The sequence below is a fragment of the Sus scrofa genome, chromosome 1 (genome assembly GCF_054392235.1).
Source record: "Sus scrofa isolate SSC_HxYL_T2T_F1_AM1 chromosome 1, Sscrofa_HxYL_maternal_Yorkshire_Landrace_v2.0, whole genome shotgun sequence".
NCBI classification, from domain to species: Eukaryota; Metazoa; Chordata; class Mammalia; order Artiodactyla; family Suidae; genus Sus; species Sus scrofa.
Window position 1 is genome coordinate 281,727,252 of NC_139383.1, and position 21,920 is coordinate 281,749,171.

The 21,920-nt window shown below is 54.3% G+C and overlaps 2 protein-coding genes across 6 annotated transcripts in view; both read left to right on the forward strand.

The window, feature by feature from the left end:
- The window catches only part of STXBP1 (syntaxin binding protein 1), a 775,650-nt gene that overhangs the window by 171,833 nt on the left and 581,897 nt on the right, over positions 1–21,920 (forward strand). The window lies entirely within an intron of this gene.
- On the forward strand, positions 187–21,577 carry FPGS (folylpolyglutamate synthase). Of its 5 annotated transcripts, XR_002337664.2 has the most exons (16): positions 10,774–10,960; positions 12,354–12,482; positions 12,574–12,627; positions 12,712–12,776; positions 14,696–14,810; positions 14,942–15,022; positions 15,147–15,208; positions 15,296–15,398; positions 15,712–15,789; positions 16,009–16,156; positions 16,249–16,338; positions 17,141–17,291; positions 17,567–17,642; positions 19,024–19,090; positions 20,319–20,485; positions 20,731–21,577. XR_002337664.2 is itself a non-coding variant. In XM_021069381.2 (15 exons), exons 1-15 carry the CDS (start codon positions 279–281, stop codon positions 21,138–21,140), a joined length of 1,650 nt encoding a protein of 549 aa, XP_020925040.2. In that variant the 5' UTR covers positions 187–278; the 3' UTR covers positions 21,141–21,577. The 5 variants fall into 5 exon arrangements, 4 of the variants coding, with proteins under 4 accessions (XP_020925040.2, XP_020925032.1, XP_020925027.1 ...); XM_021069381.2 differs by lacking the exons at positions 10,774–10,960; positions 20,319–20,485 and adding an exon at positions 187–299; XM_021069373.2 differs by lacking the exons at positions 10,774–10,960; positions 20,319–20,485 and adding an exon at positions 465–620.

The window sequence follows — 21,920 nt, forward strand, 5'->3', positions numbered from 1 at the left end:
CCTGGCAGGGCCAGGGCAAACGGCCCTAACGGTAAGGGGAGGTGAGCCGTGCGTGATAAGAGAGGTCAAATAAAGCCAGCCCCACTGGGCAGGAAGCCCAGCCCAAGGTCTGGATGTCTCCCAACCCCCCCCACCCCATCCCCCGCCGCACACCCTTGTCTGCCGGCTCACCTTTATCCCCCGCTCAGTTGTAATTTAACTCACAGGGAGATTCTGACAAGTCCTGCGCGCGCCCGGAAACCCGCCAGGGAGGCCCAGAGATCCCTGGCCGATCCCAGATGAAAGCAGGAACTTATCAGGTAAGATTGTCCTCCCTGTGCTGACCCCCCCACACACACACACACCCCAGATGTGAGGGGAGGCCCCGAGAATCCCCCCAACTCCACCCACCCCCGGGGCCCAGGGCTGCCCGCAGCCCCCGCCCAGGGCCAGCTTGGCAGAGGTGCCCACACCTGAGTCATTTACGCCCCATCCGGTCGGAGAGCGGGAAGCACAGGATGAGAGGTGCCAGGGCCCTGGCTGCCTCCTGGCCAGTGGCTGAGACGCTGTGGTGGGAAGCACCCATGGCACAGCTGGGCCCATCTGGGCGTCCTCTCTCGGCTGAACCCGCCTCCTTCCAGGTAGGAGAACACGATGACGTGGGGGCAGGTAGGCTGCCCCCGAAGCCTCATTTTCTTTCTTTTGAACGATGGGTGTAATTCACGCTCAAGGGTCTGAGGCCATGGGCAGTGATATGGGGCCCCAAGGGAAGAACTTGGCCACCATAAGCCTCGAACTGAAGGCCTGGGGTGGTCAAGACCCCCCATCCGTGGACCTCACAGCCCCCCTTGCACCCAGCTGGAGGCTCCACAAAAGCCTCCTACCCAGTGTGGGTGTGGGGAGTTCTGGACGGGGGGGCTCCGTAGAGGAGATGGGCCAGCTGGCATGGGAGGTGGCAGAGGCTACCTCGAGGGTCCTCCTGTGGGCCAGGGGCTGTTGGCAAACTGGTCTTCATCTGATTTCACTCTCAGGGCTGATCTGGGAGGAAAGGCTGTTGGCTCCATTTTTAATAATAATAATAAAGTTGGTGATGCGGATGGCAACTTGGATCAAAGTGCTTGTTACGGGGAGTTCCCTGGTGGCTCAGCAGGTTAAGGACCCGGCGATTGTCACTGCTATGGCTTGGGTTGCTGCTCAGGGGTGTGAGTTTGATTCCTGGCCCAGGAATTTCCACATGCCCCAGGCACAGACCAGAAGCAGTGTTTACTCCCTTGGTTATCTGCCTTTTGTTGATCTGAGACAATTGTTATCTGTGTTTTATTGATCTGAGACAATGACTGCATTTTATAGATCTGGAAGGTGCAGTTAAGAGCATTTAAGGACTTGGCCTGTTAAAGATTTCTGTCCGCGCTCTTGCCTGGGGCCCTTGATCTGGGTTCCGGGTCCAGCATCCGCCGTTCACCCTGTTCAGCCCTCTGCGGCGGGCAGGACGGCCACCCCTGCTTTACGGAGGAGGAAACAGTGCTTGGGGGGTGAGGACATGGGCTGAGCCCAGGCCCACCAGCTGGGGAGCTGCACAGCCTTCCAGTTTAGCTCGGCCAAGAGCTGAGGATGAAGATCCCGGGCTGGGCTGCGAAAGTTTGGGGTACTAGGTTCTGACAGATGCTCAGCCTCACCCAGCCTCAGCTTCCTCCTCTGTAGAATGGGCACCTTGAGGCTCACGAGGCTCCAGCAGTTCCGCCAGCGTCCCGAGGGCTGCCACTCAGACCTCTCCCACCCCTCCCGCCCCGACAGACAGAACCTTCTGCCCAGCAGCAGAGGAGGGACGGCTCCAGAACCAGGGTTGGGGAAGCTAGGGCCCCTTTTGAGGTCACCTAGGACTCTAGAGAGATGGAGTGACCTTTCCAGGGCCACACCATGCCGTCCCCTCCCCAGGAGAGAGAGAACTGAGGGTGGCCCTCCGCGTCCCCCGTTACTGGGGAGCATGGCATTTCACAGGCTTCTCATGGGCACCCCAGCCCCTGCGCCCCCCTCGCCCTGGTCCCTGTCCGGTGGCCTGGTCATCTGGTCAGCTGGGTGCTGGCCGGGAGGTGGCTCTCACTTCCGAGCTCTGAGGTGCCAGTCACTGAGTGTGGAAGGAATTGCTTACTCTTGTTCCCACTTATGCATGTTCCTGGGGAAAAATTATAAAATAACTAGAAGCAGAAGGAAGAAAAAAGTCCCCTCTAGCTTCCTCTCTCAGAGATAATTACAATTACCATGCGGAGAATAACACCCATACCGTTTTCTAAATTACAATTATTTTAAAAATGGGATCCCAGCGTTCCCATCGTGGCACAGCAGTCACAAACCCAACTAGGATCCATGAGGATGCGGGTTTGATCCCTGGCCTCGCTCAGCAGGTTAACGATCCAGTGTTGCCATGAGCTGTGAGGTAGGTTGCAGACATGGCTTGAATCTGGCATCAAATCCAGCTTTGGTTTGAGTCCTTGCCTGGGAATTGCCATGGGCCACAGGTGCAGCCCTGAAAAAGAAAAAAGAAAAAAAAAAAAAAAAGGGATTCCCACTGTCCATAGTGCTTCATTAACAGGTTTGTTCCCTTAACAGTCGTCTTATATGGAGATCTGAAACACTCTTTTGAAAAACACTTATTTTGAAATGCTAATACAGGCACATGGTTCAAAATTCAAAAGGTACAAAAGGGTAGATGGTGGAAAGACTGTGGCAAGAAGGTGAGCTGAGACCTAGAATGACCCTGAGCTGGTCAGGTGAATGGTCAAGGCCAAAGGAACCCCCAGTGCAAAGGCCCTGAGGCTCTGTCCTGCGTACACTGTTGGTGACCTTTGGCTGGCTGAGTAACCCTGCTGTGCCTCAGTTTCTCATCTGCATAAAGGTAATCACTGTACCTTAAAGCTACTGCAAGATTTAAATGAATACCTTTCTATTCTATTCTATTTTATTTTATTTTATTATTTTATTTTATTTTATTTTATTTTATTTTATTTTATTTTATTTTATTTTATTTTAATCTTTTTAGGGCTGCACCTGAGGCATATGGAAGTTCCCAGGCTAAGGGTCTTATCAGAGCTGCAGCTGCCAACCTACACCACAGTCACAGCAATGTCAGATCCGAGCCTCGTCTGTGACCTACACCACAGCTCATGGCAACACCAGATCCTTAACCCACTGAGCGAGGCCAGGGATCGAACCTGCATCATCACGGATGCTAGTCGGGTTCCTTACCGCGAATCTCCCAGGGGAACTCTGCTGCAGCAGGCTTTACAGTGGTGATGCCTGCAGACAACAGGAGGTCAGCAGATGCTCATGTTGGTGACTCAGCAAAACAGGATGCTTGAAAGTCAGACATTGTCATACACCCGGGACAGCAGGAGACCACTGTGGAGAGAGCGTGTGAGCCCCGGGACCCCACGTGAGGATGCTGGAGGGGAGAGGGCCGAGCCAGCAAGGTGCATCCAGCAAGGCGGGGAGGGGGACTGGGGTAGGAGGTGTCAGGAAGCCCAGAAAACAAAGGGTTTCAGGAAGGAGGGCATCAAGTCACCAGGCGTGTCACCTGCCACCGGAGATGGAAGGCGATAAACTAGAGCACGTGGGGCTCTGAGCACTGTTCCAATGTTCCAACTGTTTGTTTGCTCAGGGTCATTTTTGGAAGTAGTAGAATTGCAGGGTCAAAGACAGGCCCATTTTTTTTCTCCCTTCTTTTATTTTATTTTATTTTTTGTCTTTTTTGTCTTTTTTTTTTTTTTTTTTTTTTTTTGCTTTTTCTAGGGCCGCTCCTGCGGCATATGGAGGTTCCCAGGCTAGGGGTCTAATCAGAGATGTAGTTGCCAGCCTAGCCAGAGCCACAGCAACACGGGATCCGAGCCGCGTCTGCGACCTACACCACAGCTCACGGCAATGCTGAATCATTAACCCACTGAGCAAGGGCAGGGATCGAATCTGCAACCTCATGGTTCCTAATCGGATTCATTAACCACTGCACCATGACGGGAACTCCAGACAGGCCCATTTTTAAGGTCCATGGCCCCTCCTGAGACACTAAATCCATTAACACCTTTGTACACAGTGGGGTGAGGCTAAGGAGAGACTACCTCACTGAGGATATGGAATTCTGTTTAAGGCAAGTTTCTTTTTGCCCAGTGACAGAAAAGGGTTTTCTAGGAGTTCCCATCGTGGTGCAGTGGTTAACGAACTGGATTAGGAACCATGAGGTTGCGGGTTCGATCCCTGGCCTTGCTCAGTGGGTGAAGGATCCGGCATTGCCGTGAGCTGTGGTGTAGGCCGCAGACGCAGCTTGGATCTGGCATTGCTGTGGCTCTGGCGTAGGCCAGCGGCTACAGCTCCGATTAGACCCTTAGCCTGAGAACCTCCATATGCCGTGGGAGTGGCCCCAGAAAAGGCAAAAAGACAAAAAAAAAAAAAAAAAAAAAAAAAAAAAAAGAAAAGGGTTTTCTTGTAAGGTACTGGATATAAATAGATATTCAGAGGTGGGGGTGTCCTTATGTACATATCAGAGGGTCAGAACCGTGGTGTGGTCATCAGAAATATACCCTCCCTGGAGTTCTCTATGGCACAATAGGTCAAGTTGTCACTGCTGCAGCTCAGGTCACTGCTGTGATGTGGGTTTGATAACCTTGCCCGGGGAACTTCCATATGCTGAGGGCAAGGGAGGGTAGGGGGTGGGAAAGAATTGTACCCTCCCTGCTGAATTCTAGGCTTCTGCATAAACCGGCTGATGAGCTTGAACCAAAGAATCGTGGCTGAGGGTGGGGAAGGGGCAGCTGGACTCCTCTAGTCCAGACTCTCTGGAGTGTAGTGGCCTTTGGAGACTCTTGTCCTCATCAAGACCCCCTCTAGAAATCATGAGCTGGGACAGAGCTCATTTCAGCCCTTATCTTGCTAAGGAGGAGACTGAGTGTCAGACAGGATCAGCAAGGGGTAGCAAATTGCCCAAGGTCACAAAGCATTAGGCTGCAGACATTGACCAGACAAGTGGTGGTGAGTGGGGACAGATTTTAGAGTCAGTAAGTCTGGGTTTACATCTTGGCTCTACCACATACTGGCCATGCCATCCTGAGTGAGTTGCTTACCTTCTTACCCTCTTTGTGCCTCCATTTTGTCACCTGTAAAATGGGTCTAATTGCTAATTCATACATTTTTTTTCTTGATCTTTTTGGGGCCACACTCGCAGCATATGGAGGTTCCCAGGCTAGAGGTCGAATCGGAACTGTAGCTGATGGCCTACACCATAGCCGCAGCAACACCAAATCTGAGCCACATCTGCAACTTACACCATAGCTCACGGCAACACCAGATCCTTAAGCCACTGAGCAAGGCCAGGGATCGAACCTCATGGATCTAGTCAGATTCGTTTCCACTGAACCACGACAGGAACTCCAAATTTATACAGTTCTTGTGAGGATAAAAAGAAATTGCAGGAGTTCCCGCTGTGGCACAGTGGGTTAAGAACCCAACTGCAGTGGCTTGGGTTGCTACAGAGGTAGCCCCGAGTAGTGGGTTAAAGATCCAGAGTGGCCACAGCTGTAGCATAGGTCACAGCTGTGGCTCAGATTCAATCCCTGCCCCAGGAACTTCCATATGCCACGGGTGTAGCCATAAAAAAAAAAAAAAAACAAAAAGGAAAAGAAAAGAAATTGCAATGCTAAGTATGGGCTAAGCGCTTAATAATAGCTAAAAGAACACACCCGAAAAAGCCAAGAGGAAGAACTTAGGGGAAGGGTGTTTCAGGCTGAGGCAACTATGTAAATGTAAGGTTGGAGGTGGAAGAGGCCAAGGCCAATTCCTGAAGTCTTTGCCAGCTGTCATGATGGAGCAGGAGACGAGGCAGTGACTCGGGCAGATCTGAGTTTAGAAAGCCCAACATAGTGCCTTGGCTGACCTGCTGTGTGACCCCAAGCTGTCTCTCTCCCTCTCTGGGCCTCAGTCTCCTGCCCCTACAGGTTCTAATCAGGGGTTGCAAATATCCAGTCTTTGTAAGTTTCCTTCTTCACTGGCCATGCGCCCCCTAGACAGGGTACTCCAAGAGTCAAGCCTTGTCATCTGTCCCCAGAACCCAGCATCCCCCACACCCAGCCCAGGTCTGGCATAGAGACCGTGTCTCACCAAATGAAGGAGTGAATGGACGGATGTCTTTGGGAGGGTGGGGGTTAAAGCAGGATTCCTGGCCCCTCACCCTCCACACAGGTCTGCAGACCTGGACCCTGACCTGCTAGCCAGTTCCCCTGTGCCCTTGTCTTTTCTTGGCCGTCCAGACAATGGCTTTGTTTCCATTGTTCTTGCTGGAGAATGAGAATGCGTCGGTGGTGGCACAGTCAATAGTAGTTCTCCAGCTGTGCCATGAAGGTGCCTTTGATTTTCTCCTTTAGAGGCTTCTCTGTTTTCTTCTACAAACCTCTATGGGATTTGCAAATAAAAAGCAGTAATGCAAAGGAGATAAGTGGACCTCAAAGAAAATACAAGGGAATTTTAAACATCAGAAAAAAATACTCAGAGTTCCCGTCGTGGCTCAGTGGTTAATGAATCTGACTAGGAACCATGAGGTTGCGGGTTCGATCCCTGGCCTTGCTCAGTGGGTTAGGGATCCGGCGTTGCCGTGAGCTGTGGTGTAGGTCGCAGACGCAGCTTGGATCTGGCATTGCTGTGGCTCTGGTGTAGGCCGTGGCTACAGCTCCGATTAGACCCCCTAGCCTGGGAACCTCCATATGCGGCGGGAGTGACCCTAGAAAAGGCAAAAAGACCAAAAAAAAAAAAAAAAATCAACTTCTTTCATAATAAAATAAATGCAAATGATAACCACCCCGAGATTCCGTTTTTCCGCCTGTGCGTTGGCCGGATCACTGCTGATTAACAGTGTGTGCTGGTGAGGAAACAGCTGGTGAGGAAACAGCTGGCTCCTGCCCCACGGGGGTGTGGGGTTGGAAACTGGGTCCTGTCCCTCTGGAGGACAATGCGGCAATCTGTGTTTAAGGGTTAAATGCAAGTCACCTTTGACCCAGCAATTGTACTTCTTGGAATTTATCCATCAGATGTGCTCACACATGGAGAAAATGATGTTACCCATTGCAGCATCACTGGTAATAGCACAATGTTGAAAACCTAAATGCCCATCAGTAGGAGACCGACTGAATGTATGACACTCTTCTCTCACAAAGGAGTACTCTGCTGCTTTGAAAAAACAAAAATGAGCCAATGGAGCAGCTCTTATGTACCAGCACAGTCCAGAATAAGGTCCAGAAATTAAAGATACGTGGAAAAAGTACAATACAACATATATTCACTATCTTTGAGTATCTTTGCTACAATATTTATTTGCTATCTTTAAGTATAAAAGGGAAATCAATATATATTTTTATTTGTAAATACATAAAATGGAAAGATCACAAGAAACATAACTTTGCTTTTTTTGCAGGGCGGGGCGGGGGGGCACATGTGTGGCATATGGAAATTCCCAGGCTAGGGGTCAAATCGGAGCTACAGCTGCCGGCCTACACCACAGCCACAGCAACACCAGATCCAAGCCACATCTGCAACTTATACTGCAGCTCCTGGCAGCACTGGATCCTTAACCCACAGGGCAAGGCCGGGGATTGAACCCAAATCCTCAGGGGTACTAATAGGGTTTGTTACCACAACGGGACCTCCGGGCATACGCCTTTAAAAATCCTTTGTGGGAGTTCCTGTCGTGGCGCAGTGGTTAACGAATCCGACTAGGAACCATGAGGTTGCGGGTTCAGTCCCTGCCCTTACTCAGTGGGTTAACGATCTGGCGTTGTCGTGAGCTGTGGTGTAGGTTGCAGACACGGCTCGGATCCTGTGTTGCTGTGGCTCTGGTGTAGGCCGGATGCTACATCTCTGACTGGACCCCTAGCCTGGGAACCCCCATATGCTGCGGGAGTGGCCCAAGAAATGGCCAAAAGACCAAAAAAAAAAAAAAAAAATCCTTTGTGCCTCAGTTTCATCACCTGTACAAGGAGGGTCATAAAAGTTGTACCTATTTGATAGGGTTTTGATGATTAAATGAGCAACTAATGTGGAAGGTGTTTAGAGCCAGTGCCTGGCCCTGAGAGGCGCTACCTAACTGTTTTCTAGGTAAATATCTTACAGGGATCCCTATAAGCTTATGATTTGAGTCAGAAGGTTAAGAGGCAGAAAATATTGTCACTTGCATCAAAGCCCTGTGGATGTCTAGGTGTGTCTGTGATTTTATGACTGTCGAGAATCATGAGGGCGAGGCATGGGGAGAGGGAGAAGGTTAAGCAAAAGAAACATATGTAAAGCCTCTTTATGGTCATTTTTATGAAGTTATGAAACTTTATCCATGGATACATACAAAGTTACAATGATTAAAAAAAAAGGAAACGAAAGGAGAAGAGGACCTGTCTTCCATGGGGCGGGGGTGGGGAGCCCCTAGCAGCGATATGGAAAGTGGAAGTCTAGCCAAAGACAGCATCTTCACAGCATATATATATTTTTTTTTTTTTTTTTTTATTTTTATTGGAAATCCAGCCAATGACAGGATCTTCACAACATACATACACACACACATATATATATATATATATATATTTTTTTTTTTTGTCTTTTTGCCATTTCTTGGGCCGCTCCCACGGCATATGGAGGTTCCTAGACTAGGGGTCGAATTGGAGCTGTAGCCACCAGCCTATGCCAGAGCCATAGCAACGCGGGATCTGAGCCACATCTGCAACCTACACCACAGCTCACGGCAACTGCCGGATCCTTAACCCACTGAGCAAGGCCAGGGATCGAACCCGCAACCTCATGGTTCCTAGTCAGATTCGTTAACCACTGAGCCACGATGGGAACTCCCATTTATTTTTATTTTTGTTTTTTTGCCTTTCTAGGGCTGCTCCTGCGGCATATGGAGGTTCCCAGGCTAGGGGTCGAATCGGAGCTGTAGCCGCCGGCCTATACTACAGCCACAGCAACTCAGGATCCGAGCAGTGTCTGTGACCTACACCACAGCTCACGGCAACGCCAGATCCTTAACCCACTGAGCAAGGCCAGGGATCGAACCCACAACCTCATTGTTCCTAGTCGGATTCGTTAACCACTGGGCCACGACGGGAACTCCTATATATATATTTTTAAATTTACTTATTTATTTGCTTTTTAGGGCCACCCTCAAGGCATATGGAGGTTCCCAGGCTAGGGGTCAAATTAGAGCGGTACCTGCCTGCCCACACCACAGCCACGGTAACATGGCAATGTATATGTTTACTTCAAAATCAAATGGTCTCTTGTGTACTGGTGCTGAAATCCCATTAGCTGTTAAGGGATTGCCTTTTATCTGTGGAAAGTTCTCCAGAGGGTTTTTGCAGCAACCCCCCACCCCCATCTCAACACACACACCTTTCTGGACTTCAGCTGAAAAAACACTGCTTTTTTCCATGCTGGCAGTTGGGGCCAAGAAAGTCATAGACAGAAAAAGTTCTGAGAACTTCAGGACACATGGGGGTCCTCCAGCCACAGGTAGGACACATCATTTCCCTGGCCCTGGATCGTTCTCCAATCTGGAATCTTCCAGTGTAAATCTGATCTTGTCAACCCTTCTTAGGACCATTTCATTGTCATCTAAATGCAGTGCAGGGAGTTCCTGTTGTGGTTCAGTGGGTTAAGAACCTGATCAGTATCCACGGGGATCAGGTTCAATCGCTGGCCTTGCTGAGTGGGTTAAGGATCCAGCGTGACTGTGGCTGTGGTGTGGGCCAGCAGCTGCAGTTCCGATTTGACTCCTAGCCTGGGAACTTCCATATGCCACAGGTGCAGCCCTCAAAAGACTAAATAAGTAAGCAAATGCAATCCAGGAGTTGCTGCTGTGGCTTGGCAGGTTAAGAACCGGATATAGTGTCTGTTCTGGATGCTGGTTTGATCTCTGGCCTTAGTGGCTCACTAAGGATCTAGTGCTACCCCAAGCTGCAGCGTAGGTCCCAGATGTGGCTCGTGTCCAGTGTTGCAAGGCCGTGGCTTAGGCTGGCAGCCACAGTTCTGATTCAACCCCTAGCCCAGGAACTTCCATATGCCATAGGTGTAGCGATAAAAAGAAAAAAAGAAAAGAAATGCAATCCAATTTCTTATAAGGCTACCAGGTCCTGCTGGATGTGACATCCTGTCCCTCCATGGTGATGAGGCCCAACCCTGTGGAAGTGTAGTTCTCTCAGGTGCCTAGTTCTCTCTCCCATCTTTTGCTTTTCACATAGCCTTCCCTCCCTTTGCCTAAAAAGCTCTCATCCCGCCAACTCGCTGTCTGCCCTCCAGCCCCAGGCCTCCTGGGGCCGGGATGTCTCCTCTTTCAGGAAGCCTCAGGCTGCTCAGGAACTATTCGAGGTCTCAGTAGCGAAGGTGCCTGGTCTATTACTGCCCCGCAACTCGGCTGTCAGATTCAGGAGGGCTGGGACCGCTTCCCCCGCAGCCTTGGGTCTCTGCGTGGAGTTGGGCCATCAGGGACCTCCCTGAAAGTGTCCGCTAGCTCTGTCATTCTGTCCTGGCTCGGAGCTGGTTCCGGTCAGGAGCAGGAACTAGCTATTTTGGGAGAGAGGATGGTGACGAAAGGAGTGAGTGTTTCTCCAAGGGCAGAGAACGCCCCCGGGAACGTGCCCCTAATAAACATGGACGAAGCCCCCCAGGGCTTGCCCCTCACAACGATGGCGTCCTGCAGCTTCTTATTGGTGCCGGCTCCTCGGACAGCGCTGATTGGTGAAGGGGAGGGGGCGCGTCGGGGGCGGGGCCAGGAGGGACGTGTTTTTTGGTGGTCTGGGCCTAGCGAGCAGCTGCCGGCGCCTCTACTATGTCGCGGGCACGTAGCCACCTGCTCGCGGCTCGCTTCCTGGCAGCGGTTCCTTCGCGTGGTGCAACAACCGGGGTCGCAGCGAGGCGAGGGTTGAGCGCGTGGCCCGCGCCACAGGAGCCCGGCATGGAGTATCAGGTATCCTGCCCGCCCGCTGGAGGTCATGCCATGACACGTGAGCCGGGCCTGAGTCACTTAGCATCCGGCCTCCGCCAGCTGAGGCAAGGGGCGGGGGGAGGCGGGGGGCAGTAGCCTGGGACTGAGGGACTCGGGGAGCGGGGACATCCAGGAGTCTGGGGTGGGGACAGGCACCAGGAAGTTGGGCCCCGATAACGGGCTCTGAGGTTCTGGAGTTCCAGTGTCGCCGGACCCAGAACTAGCAGTTGGAGTGGGACCGGGGAAAGGGATCCGGGAGTTCAGACTGGAGAGATCCAGGAATATAGATCGGGGGCTGGAGTCTCCAGGATTCGTGGAGATCCACGCATGCCTCGGGGGAGCGGGTGGGTGGAGGGAGGCAAGGACTCTGGAGCAGTGGGGTGGGGTAAGAATCTGGAAAACAGAATTTCCGTTTGCTTCTGTGCCAGCGGCCAGTTGCCAGAGAGCAGAACCTGATGCTGGCCAGGCAGGTAGCACCAGTTTGATGAGAATGGGGCCTCCAACCAGCACTGTGGCCCTGCGGGGAAATAAACCGCAGTCCCACTTTCATCTCCCAGGCTGAACTGTCCTGAGGCTACACCTACCTGCCTCCTTGTCTGGGTGACCCAGGCACCCTCTTTCTTCCTCTGAGACTCCTCTTACTCATCTAGTTGCTTTTTTGTTTTTTTAAGGGCCGCACCCATGGCATATGGAAGTTCCCAGGCTAGGGGTCCAATCGGTTCTGTAGCCCCCCGCCTACACCACAACCACAGCAACACCAGATCCAAGCTGCATCTGCAACCTACACCACAGCTCACGGCAATGCTGGATCCTTAACTCACTGAGCGAGGCCAGGGATTAAACCCTCATCCTCGTGGATGCTAGTTGAGTTCCTAACCGCTGAGCCATGACGAGAACGCCCACTCATCTAGTTGCTTTAAGCAACTCTTCTCTCTCCGAATGTGGAACCCCAGTCCTCAGGGCTGAGCATGGAAGCCTCCAGGAATTCCTCGTCTAATTGCTTCAGTTCTAAGACCCCTGTGGTTCTGTGGTTCTGGCCCTACCTTAGCAGGAGCCCACTACAGTGTCAGACTAGAGGGAGTGGAAGGCAAAGGCGTGAGGGTGAAGCCTGGGGAGGAAGCAAGGCCAGTCCTGTTAGCCAATCTGCCTGCTTTGCCCGGCACTCCCTGGGTGGAGCCCAGCTGCCCCGGGCTCCCATTTCTGCCGGAGCTGGAAAGATGCCACTTCTTTCTCACTTAGCGGTGCCTAGCCTCTAAAATGGGGCAACAGGACAGGCAGGCCTGGTACCCAGGCCCAGCCGCTGGGATGCTGGGTGCTTCTGCCCCTATGGACCCTCAAATGAACCTTAATCTGTTGCCCGGGGGCTGGTTGCCAGGAGGCTGTGCGCACACTCAACACCCTGCAGACCAATGCCAACTACCTGGAGCAGGTGAAGCGCCAGCGGGGTGACCCCCAGACACAGCTGGAAGCCATGAAGCTGTACTTGGCACGGAGTGGGCTGCAGGTAAGGTGGGAAGGGCAAGTGACCCGCTCCTGCTCCTCCAATCTGTCTGTGAGTCCCGTGGCTGAGCGGGGACCTTGTCTGTCTGTCCCAGGTGGAGGACCTGGACCAACTGAACATTATTCACATCACCGGGACCAAGGGGAAGGTGAGGGATAGGGCGCAGGTGTAGGGCGGCCCCTTGGGGGATGGTAGGGTGGGGGCCTCCCCAGACAAAACCTTTTCTTTCCAGGGCTCCACCTGTGCCTTTGCTGAACGCATCCTCCGAAGCTACGGCCTGAAGACAGGATTCTTTAGGTACTGAGGTACAGAGGGATGTGGTGTCTCCTAGCTCTCAGGGGGGCACTGTAGAGCCAGCCAGCCCCTCAGGGCCAGGGTTCCCCCCCCACCAGGAGTTCAGCTGCAGGTCTCTTCCCAGCGTTTATTCATTCATCAAACCCTCGATTTGCGCCATATTGGCCCAAGTTGATGGCAGTCTCCAATTTTCATGATGGAGAAAAATGAGAGGCGGGGCAGCAACTTGAATGGCTAAGTGGAACACACAGCCGAAATAAGTCAGATACCTTTTTATTAACTTAACTTCCATCTTCAGGAGTTCCCTTCGTGGCTCAGTGGTTAACGAACCCGACTGGGATCCATGAGGATGCGGGTTCGATCCCTGGCCTCGCTCCGTGGGTTAAGGATCTGGTGTTGCCATGAGCTGTGGTGTAGGTCACAGATGCAGCTCCGATCTGGCGTTGCTGTGGCTGTGGCGTAGGCTGGCAGCTGAAGCTCTGATTCGACCCCTGGCCTGGGAACCTCCATATGCCCTGGGGTGCAGCCCTAAAAAGCAAAAACCAAAAAAAAAAAGAGTCTGTCTTCAATTTTTAAATCACATAGAAATATTTATCAATTAGGCAGCTTTGCAATAAGGAACAGAAAACCTGGCTTTTAAGGGCTTAAATGATAAGGGTAGTTTATGTTGTCCCCATGGAGGTCTCAGGGTGGCCAGCAGAAGGGAGCCCTTCCTCCATGGCAGCCTCGGCTGCTGCGTTGCCCTCAAGGCAGTGCTCCCCCTTGGTTGCTCTCAGGCACCTAAACTCACACCAGAGGATTGGGGGTGGCTGGGGGGCAGACATGGGTCCCTCTTCTCAGGAGCTATACCTGCCTCTCTTAAGCCCGTCACTGGTAAAGCAGTGAAATTAACATGATGATTAATTGCTCAAGATTCGGCCCTTGGGCTTGGGACATTCAAGATTTTTGCCACCTTTTATCTTACATCAGGTGACCTCTGTAACCAGCTGAAACCAGCTGACTGAGGTCATTTCCAGCCAAGGTGTTTTCTCTAAACAGTTTTTTGTTCAAAATATGTTCTTTTGGGAGTTCCCGTGGTGGCTCAGCGGTTAACGGATCTGACTAGGAACCATGAGGCTGTGGGTTCGATCCCTGGCCTCGCTCAGTGGGTTAGGGATCCAGCGTTGCCATGAGCTGTGGTGTAGGTCGCAGACTCGGCTCGGATCCAGCGTTGCTGTGGCTCTGTCGTAGGCCCCCAGCTACAGCTCCGATTCGACCCCTAGCCTGGGAACCTCCATATGCTGCGGGAGGGGCTCAAGAAATGGCAGAAAAAAAGTTCTTTGTTCAAGAAATGGAGAGGACTCCTAATATGAGAAGGCCTTTGAGGATTCAAATATAAGCCAATAATCTCCCTTCTAAAATAATTTTTTGGGAGTTCCCACATGGCGCAGGGGGTTAAGCATCTGGCATTGTCACTGCTGTGGTGCAGCTTCTGTGCCTGGCCTGAGAACTTCCACATGCCGCAGGTGTGGCCAAAAACAAAACAAAACGAAATAAATAATTTGGGATTAAAAACCCAGCCTTCAACTTGGGCCCATGTGGCCTCTGGGTCAGTCCAGGGGGGCCTTGCCCTCAGGGGGCTGGAAGACCCATGTTATGGGGACAGATGTTGGCACAGTGACGGATCGGCGTGGGATGGGGAAAGCATGGGGGCTGTTGGAGCCCAGAGAGCGTGTCTGACCAGCCTGGTGGGGAGGGACCCGGCCTGGGAGGCCGGGATGAGATGCTGGGACTCTGGAGGGCCGGCGGAAGCCACAGAAGGGTTTTCAGCAGGACAGGGATGCGGTCAGATTTGTTTGTCCGAAGGGCAGGTCTCCCTGTGGGGAGCGGGACAGCCTGGGGTCTTGGGAAGAGAGTCCCAGTAACCCCAGGTTTTTTGGCAGCTCTCCCCACCTGGTGCAGGTGCGTGAGCGGATCCGCATCAACGGACAGCCCATAAGCCCTGAGCTCTTCACCAAGTACTTCTGGCGCCTCTACCACCGGCTGGACGAGACCAAGGTGCCCATGCTGGAGGGCTGGAGGCGGGGGAGCGGGGGGGGGCAGGTGGGGGAGGGGATCGGAGTGGGGGGCCGGTCCCCGAGGGCTCAGCACCTCTCAGGACACCATCTCTGATGGGACCCTGTCCACAGGATGACAGCAGCTGTGTCTCCATGCCCAGCTACTTCCGTTTCCTCACGCTCATGGCTTTCCACGTCTTCCTTCAAGAGAAGGTGGGTGCCCACTCCTGAGAACTTCCTCCGTTGGAGGCCTTGGCCAGGGGACTCTCAGCCAGAGGCTCCCAAGGGGCATTCAGGGGCTCCCGTGCCCCCTTCCATGCCCTCTGATTGTCTGCAGGTAGACCTGGCAGTGATGGAAGTGGGCATCGGCGGGGCTTACGACTGCACCAACATCATCAGGTGAGGGCAGCTGCCTGGGCAGAGGGATGGTGGTCAGAGCCCGGGCAGCCGGGGACAGGGGCATCGTGGCCCTTTCATCTTCCGCAGGAAGCCGGTCGTGTGCGGGGTCTCCTCTCTTGGCATCGACCACACTGGCCTTCTGGGGGACACGATGGAGAAGATTGCGTGGCAGAAAGGGGGTATCTTTAAGGTGACCGGGCAGCCCTGGGCAGAGGGGGTATATGGACAGCCTGGGCCCGGCCCTCAAGATTCAGGGGCAGGGCCGGGTCATTCGTATCCCCTCTCAGGATGAAGTCTTGGCATCTGTGGGTTCTTTTCTCCGCTTTGTGTGGCACTGGAACAAGTTGAGGCCCTTCTCTGGCCTCAGTCTCCTTTTCAAGGGGTTCCCGAAGGTTCTCTTGCGGGGAGGCTGGGTGGGCTGCCCAGACTCCGGGATGCAGGGGCCAGAGATGGGAAGTAGAGGGCCCTGGGCAGCCCCCAGCCCATCTCTCTGTCCTCCACAGTGTGGCGTTCCTGCCTTCACCGTGCCCCAGCCTGATGCCCCCCTGGCCGTGCTGAGGGACCGTGCTCAGGAGATTTCAGTGAGTCTCAGAAGAGCAGCTGGGGTGGGGCTGACGAGCAAGATGCTCCATCCCTTTGGGCCTCAGTTTACTCAGCTCAGCTCACCCAGCTGGAGCACATCTTGGTTCTAGGAGCGGGGTTTGGTGGGTTCTGGTCAGCTGATGGTATCAGGGAGAGCCCACTGGCCGAGGAGGCCACATCAGCTCCCCTGACCAGCTGCTGGCCCCTCTCCTCTGCAGTGTCCCCTCTACCTGTGCCCACCACTAGAAGCCCTGGAGGAAGGGGGGCCACCACTGACCCTGGGCCTGGAGGGAGAGCACCAGCGGTCCAATGCCGCCTTGGCCTTGCAGCTGACCCACTGCTGGCTGCAGCAGAAGGGCCACCAGGGTGAGTGGGCAGGTGAGGGGGTGGCAGGGGACCTGTGGAACCTGCCTCTGAGAGCCCCACTCAGCCCTCCCCTCTCCCCCCCGCCCCCCCAGATATTGGGGAACTGAAGACATCCAGGCCAAGCCTCCTGGGACAGTTGCCCCTGGCACCTGTGTTCCAGCCCACGTCCCGCATGCGCCATGGTGAGTTGGGCCTTCCTGCCAGCTGGGCCCCTTCAGCTGTTTCTTCTGGCTTCCTGTTTGAGAGGTGAGGGCAATTTGAGATGGGGCCTTAAGAGAAAGGACTCTCAAGTCACTAAGCGTCCCTGAGTCTGAGTTCATGTCCTCACTCGAGCCTGTTTCCCTACCTGCCACATGAGATGATGGCAGGACTCACGCTGAGGTGCCATCCCTAAGGGACTGTGCCCAGAGCCTGGCAGGTATGGGATAAAGTGCCCAGCCAGTGGTGGCTGCTGTAACTATCATCTTTGTCATATCATCACATGACAGTGAGCTTCTTGAAAAAAAATGGTGGTGTTGTCAGGCTTCTTGCTTCCCCGTAAAGCTTCCAGCACACAGTAGGTCCTCGTGGCTGTGAAACCTCATCAGCGGTTCCAGTGTGCCCACCAGGTGCCAGGCCCCATGTCAGGGCCATGATATTATAGTCCTGGAACCAGACAGATACATCCCAGCCTCAGGACTCATGTTCTGTGACCTAATCTCTCCAAGCTAAGGATTCTCCACCTGAAACCTGGGTCTAATATATGATAGCCTGCTGCCCCCTATCAGGGCCACCTGGAAGATTCCAGCAAATGAGGCAGCCAGAGAGTTGATCCCCGTGATGGTCGCCCAGGAAGAGGCTTCTGGGCTGATCAGAGTAACCAGCCTTAGAGCAGCGGGGCCTCTGCAGGCAGGCTGAGTGGAGGACTGGGGTAGGAGAGGGGGTAGGTGAGCTGCCTCGCGGCTGCTGCAGAAGAACCACCTTGCTCTCGCGGCCCTTTCCTAGGGCTTCGGGACACGGAGTGGCTGGGCCGGACACAGGTACTGCGGCGTGGGCCCCTTACCTGGTACCTGGACGGCGCGCACACCACCAGCAGCATGCAGGCCTGTGTGCGCTGGTTCCGCCAGGCCCTGCACCGCCGCGAGAGGCCAAGCAGGTGGGCGGCGGGCGGAGGCGGGGATCCGGGGGCAGGGGCGGGACTTGGCCAGTGGAGAGGGGAGGGACCTGGGGGAAGGATGGAGGGGGGAGCGGGGCGGGGGGGGGGCGGAGACTGGGCCTCCGGAAGAAGGGGGTGGGACTTGGGGACAGGGTCGGGACTGGGACAGTAGGGAGGAAGGGAAGTTTCTGGAGGAAGGATGGGGCGGGGCCCGTGGAGAAGGGGTGGGAGGTGCTGTTCTGAGCGGCCGCCACCTACCCCCCTCCTCCACACAGCGGGTCGGAGGTTCGAGTCTTGCTCTTCAACTCCACCGGGGACCGGGATTCCGCGGCCCTGCTGAAGCTGCTGCAGGTGAGGGGCTGGCCGGGGGCGGGGCGGCAGGCAGCCCAGCCCTGGTGCTGACTTTGACCCCCATCGGCGGTGCCTTATCCCTGCGCCTCTGTTTCCTCAGCTGTAGGACAGGACTGTCCCGTGTCCTGAATTGTACTGAGAAGTACAGGTACACGCACGGGGCACAGGGAAGTCAAGTCACAGGCCACTGCCCTCATTCCCCTCCATGGTCACACTCAAGCCCAGGGTGACAGGGAGGACCAGGTAGGCGTATAGGAGGCAGGCTCTGGACCCTGCCCGTGTCAGGCCCCTTCAGCCACTAGCATGTGAGCCTGGCTAAGAGATGGCAGCTCCCTGAGCCTCCATTGCTTCTCCATAAAACAGGGGTGCTCCCTGCAGCTGCGGCTTCTCCTCCTTCCTCCTCTTGCTCTTTTTGATAGCATTTGCATTTATTTAGATTTTTTTGTACCTGCTTCTTAAATTTGGTGTAAGGAGTCCCAGGGCCATAAAGCATACACGGGCTCTTCTCTGCCCAGGCCCGAGGCTGTCGGTCAGGGCTGACGTGGTTCCTAGGGATCATTTCCTGTTTCACAGACCGAGAAGCCGAGGCTCTTCTTCTTTTTTTGGCATTTTTAGGGCCGCACCCATAGCATATGAAAGTTCCCACGCTAGGGGTCCAGTCGGAGCAGCAGCTGCCGGCCTACGTCACAGCCACAGCAACGAAGGATCCTTAACCCACCAAGCGAGGCCAGGGTTTGAAGCCATGTCCTCATGGATACCAGTCGGGTTTGTTACCGCTGAGCCACGACCGGGACTCCGAGGCCGTTTTTTTTGTTTTTTTGTTTTTTTTTTTTTGCCTTTTCTAGGGCTGCTCCCGCGGCATATGGAGGTTCCCAGCTAGGGGTCTAATTGGAGCTGTAGCCACCGGCCTACACCACAGCCACAGCAATGTAGGATCCGAGCCGCTTCTGCGACCTACACCACAGCTCACAGCAACACCGGATCCTTAACCCACTGAGCAAGACCAGGGATCGAACCCGCAACCTCATGGTTCCTAGTCAGATTCGTTAACCACTGAGCCTGTTCTCATCCAGGACCTCGCTCCTTTGTGTTCAGTAGCTGAGCCGCTGTAGGCAAATGCCACACACCCTGCACCCTCCCAGTCTCTGTTTCCCCATTGGTGTTGGGCGGTGCTGCCCAGGCCATAGCGGTACCCAGGTAGATGCAGTGGGAGCACTGAAGTGCTGGGTTTATGCGGCATCACCCCAGTTCAGCTGGCGAAGGGCATCGCCAGAGACGGGGACATGTTTGTGGATCTGGGGGGTGCTGTGTGGAGGCCGAGATGGGGGAGGGGGCATCCTCTCGGGGCTCTGATGCCAAGCGCTGCCTCTTGGCCTTCCAGCCCTGCCAGTTTGACTATGCCGTTTTCTGCCCTAACCTGACAGAGATGTCATCCGCGGATAATGCAGGTAAGTGGTGACAGGCATGGTCCCTGGGGTGGGCAGAGGCGGGAGCCCTAAGAGGGCTCATTCTGTTGGTGACAGTGGGGGCTTTTGAACTGAGGGTCTTGGGCAGGAACTAGATTTATTTTCTTGTATAAATAAATACCTTTTGGTACATTTTGAATTTTGAGTGTGACTGCAGTTCTAAAACAGAATTGTCAGGGAAACCATTTTTCAAAATGTAGGTTATAACCTAGTGGTGGTTCTTTTTTTTTTTTTTTTTTTTTTTTCCTTTTTTTTGTCTTTGTCTTTTTAGGGCCGCACCCGTGGCACATGGAAGTTCCCAGGCTAGGGGTCTAACGGAGCTACAGCTGCCGGCCGACGCCACAGCCACAGCCACACCAGATCCGAGCCCTGTCTGCGACCTACACCACAGTTCACGGCAATGCCAGATCCTTAACCCACAGAGCAAGGCCAGGGATTGAACCCGCAACCTCATGGTTTCTAGTCGGATTCGTTTCCACTGCTCCACAATGGGAACTCCCCAGTGATGCTTCTTGAAATCAGCTTAGTGGGTCTCCACCAGCATTTGTTTTGGCTGTGGCGTGCAGCAGCTTGCTGTGGGATCTCAGTTCTCAGACCAGGGATTGCAGCTGGGCCACAGCAATGCAAGCAGCGAATCCTCCCACTAGAGCATCAGGGACCTCCAGGCACTTTAAATTTTAAATAAAAGAGAATAGGAAAGAGAGTGTCTCTGGGTCTTGCCCAGAGTAAGGGGAGGTACCGTTTTGATTCTGTTCCAGGTATACATGGACGTGGATGTGAGTACTGGGTTGTCATTGCAAAATGTTTTTTTACCATAGGTCATGTTAAAAGTTTCTTTCTTTTTTTTTTTTTTCAAGGGCCACACCCGTGGCATCTGGAGGTTCCCAGGCTAGGGGTCCAATTGGAGCTGTAGCCACCGGCCTACACCACAGCCACAATAATGTGGGATCCGAGCCGCATCTGCGACCTACACCACCAATGCCGGATCCTTAACACACTGAGCGAGGCTGGGGATTGAACCCACATCCTCATGGATGTTAGTTGGGTTCATTAACCGCTGAGCCACGATGGGAACTCCATGTTAAAAGTTCCTTTGCAATAATCTGAAACATACAGACCCCCAGGCCCCGATCAGACTGGGGAATAGTCAGGGAATCTGCATTTGTAGAAAAACTTACGCCCACTTGGTGATGGACCGTCCGTTTTACAGATGAAGGTAGTGCGTCTAGGGCAGAAGGATGTGCTCAGTGAGCAGAAGTCCCCGCTTTGAAGCGAAACCACCCGGCCCTGCCTCTCACGTGCTCTGTGACTACGGGCCAGTCACTGAACTTTGAGTCTCACTTTCCTCCTAGCACCCACTGCAAGGACCAGTAATAGGCATGTTTATTTTATTTATTTTGGGGTTTTTTTTGGCCATGTCTGCAGCATGGGGAAGTTCCCCCGGGCCAGGGATAGAACCCGAGCCACTGCAGTGACACCACCAGATCCTTAATCGGCTGCGCCACTGGGGAACTCGCAGTGATGCCTCTTTCGAGCCTGGCCTTAAGCAGGTGCTTGCTGCATGCATCCCCTCCCCCCACCCCCGTCTGCCTCGCTGATGCGCCTGTCCCTGTGCCCCACAGACCAGCAGAACTTCACAGTGACACTGGACCAAGTGCTCCTCCGCTGCCTCGCACATCAGCAGCACTGGAGCCACCTGCAGGAGGAGCAGGCCAGCCCAGGCCTCTGGAGCACCCCCAGCTCAGAGCCTGGTGGGCCCACATCCCTGCTGCTGGCGCCCCACCCACCCCACACCCACAGCACCAGCTCCCTCGTCTTCAGTTGCATCACCCACGCCCTGCAGTGGATCAGCCAAGGCCGGGACCCCGTCTGGCAGCCGCCCAGTCCCCCACGGAGCCTCCTCGCCCACCCCGTGGCAGGCAGCGGGGCCATCGTACTCCACGAGGCTGCTGCCATCCACGTGCTGGTCACAGGCAGCCTGCACCTGGTCGGCGGCGTCCTGAAGCTGCTGGAGCCCTCCCTGTCCCAGTAGCCGAGGCAGTGGGGCTGGAAGTGGGGTCCTCCCACACCTGCCCTGCGTCCCTCCATGAACTGCTAAATGACATGCCTCTTGTGCCTTCCTGATTGTGTCTAGACTGGCCCAGGGACTTGAGCTCTGGGAAGTGAAGTAGACAGCTGGGGGCAGGAAGCGGAGATCAGACGCCCTCTGACTCCAAGCCTAGGATGCCCTCGGCTTCTCCTTCCCGGGTCCCCCGCTGACCCTCCAGCCCATCCCGCTCCCACCCTGTTTGTTTCCTGCCTCAGGCCCAGCTTAGGGCGTGAGCTGCTTGGCCAGACCTGGGGGCCCACGGGGCCTCCTGGCTGCTAATTTTTAGCTTGCTTCCTCCTTCTGCGAAAGGAGAAGGTCCCTACCTGGGCGGCCCCGGGTGGCTGGAGAGAATTAAAGCCTTTTTTTTTTTTTTTTTTTAAGCATTGGCTAAACATTTGAGTGACTCTTGACCTCTGGCTCCCCCAGCCGACAGAAGGGGGACAGGGGCTGCAGCTGGGACAGAAACCAGATTGTGTAGGCGCCCTGGCTGTGTGGCCTCCTGGGACAAGTCCCTCCCTGCCCCTGAGCCTCAGGGGGCCTCTCTGTGAAACGAGAGAAATGAGTCAGTGTTCACTGACCACACACCAGGGGCCGCTCTGCAGGCCTCCTTGCGAGACCGAGAATTCTCATCCATTTTACAGGTGAGGGGACCGTGGCTGGCTTCAAGAAGCCCTGAGACCTGCCCACAGTCACAGCTGCTAAGTGGCAGGTCCAGGATTTGAA

What these genes read in the sequence shown, in the direction of transcription:
- FPGS (XM_021069368.2), top strand. Translation starts at nt 10,823, where the DNA reads ATGTCGCGGGCACGTAGCCACCTGCTCGCGGCTCGCTTCCTGGCAGCG. An exon ending in TGGCACGGAGTGGGCTGCAG is followed by an intron (nt 12,483 to 12,573) that starts GTAAGGTGGGAA and finishes TGTCTGTCCCAG; the next exon opens with GTGGAGGACCTGGACCAACT. An exon ending in TCACCGGGACCAAGGGGAAG is followed by an intron (nt 12,628 to 12,711) that starts GTGAGGGATAGG and finishes TTTTCTTTCCAG; the next exon opens with GGCTCCACCTGTGCCTTTGC.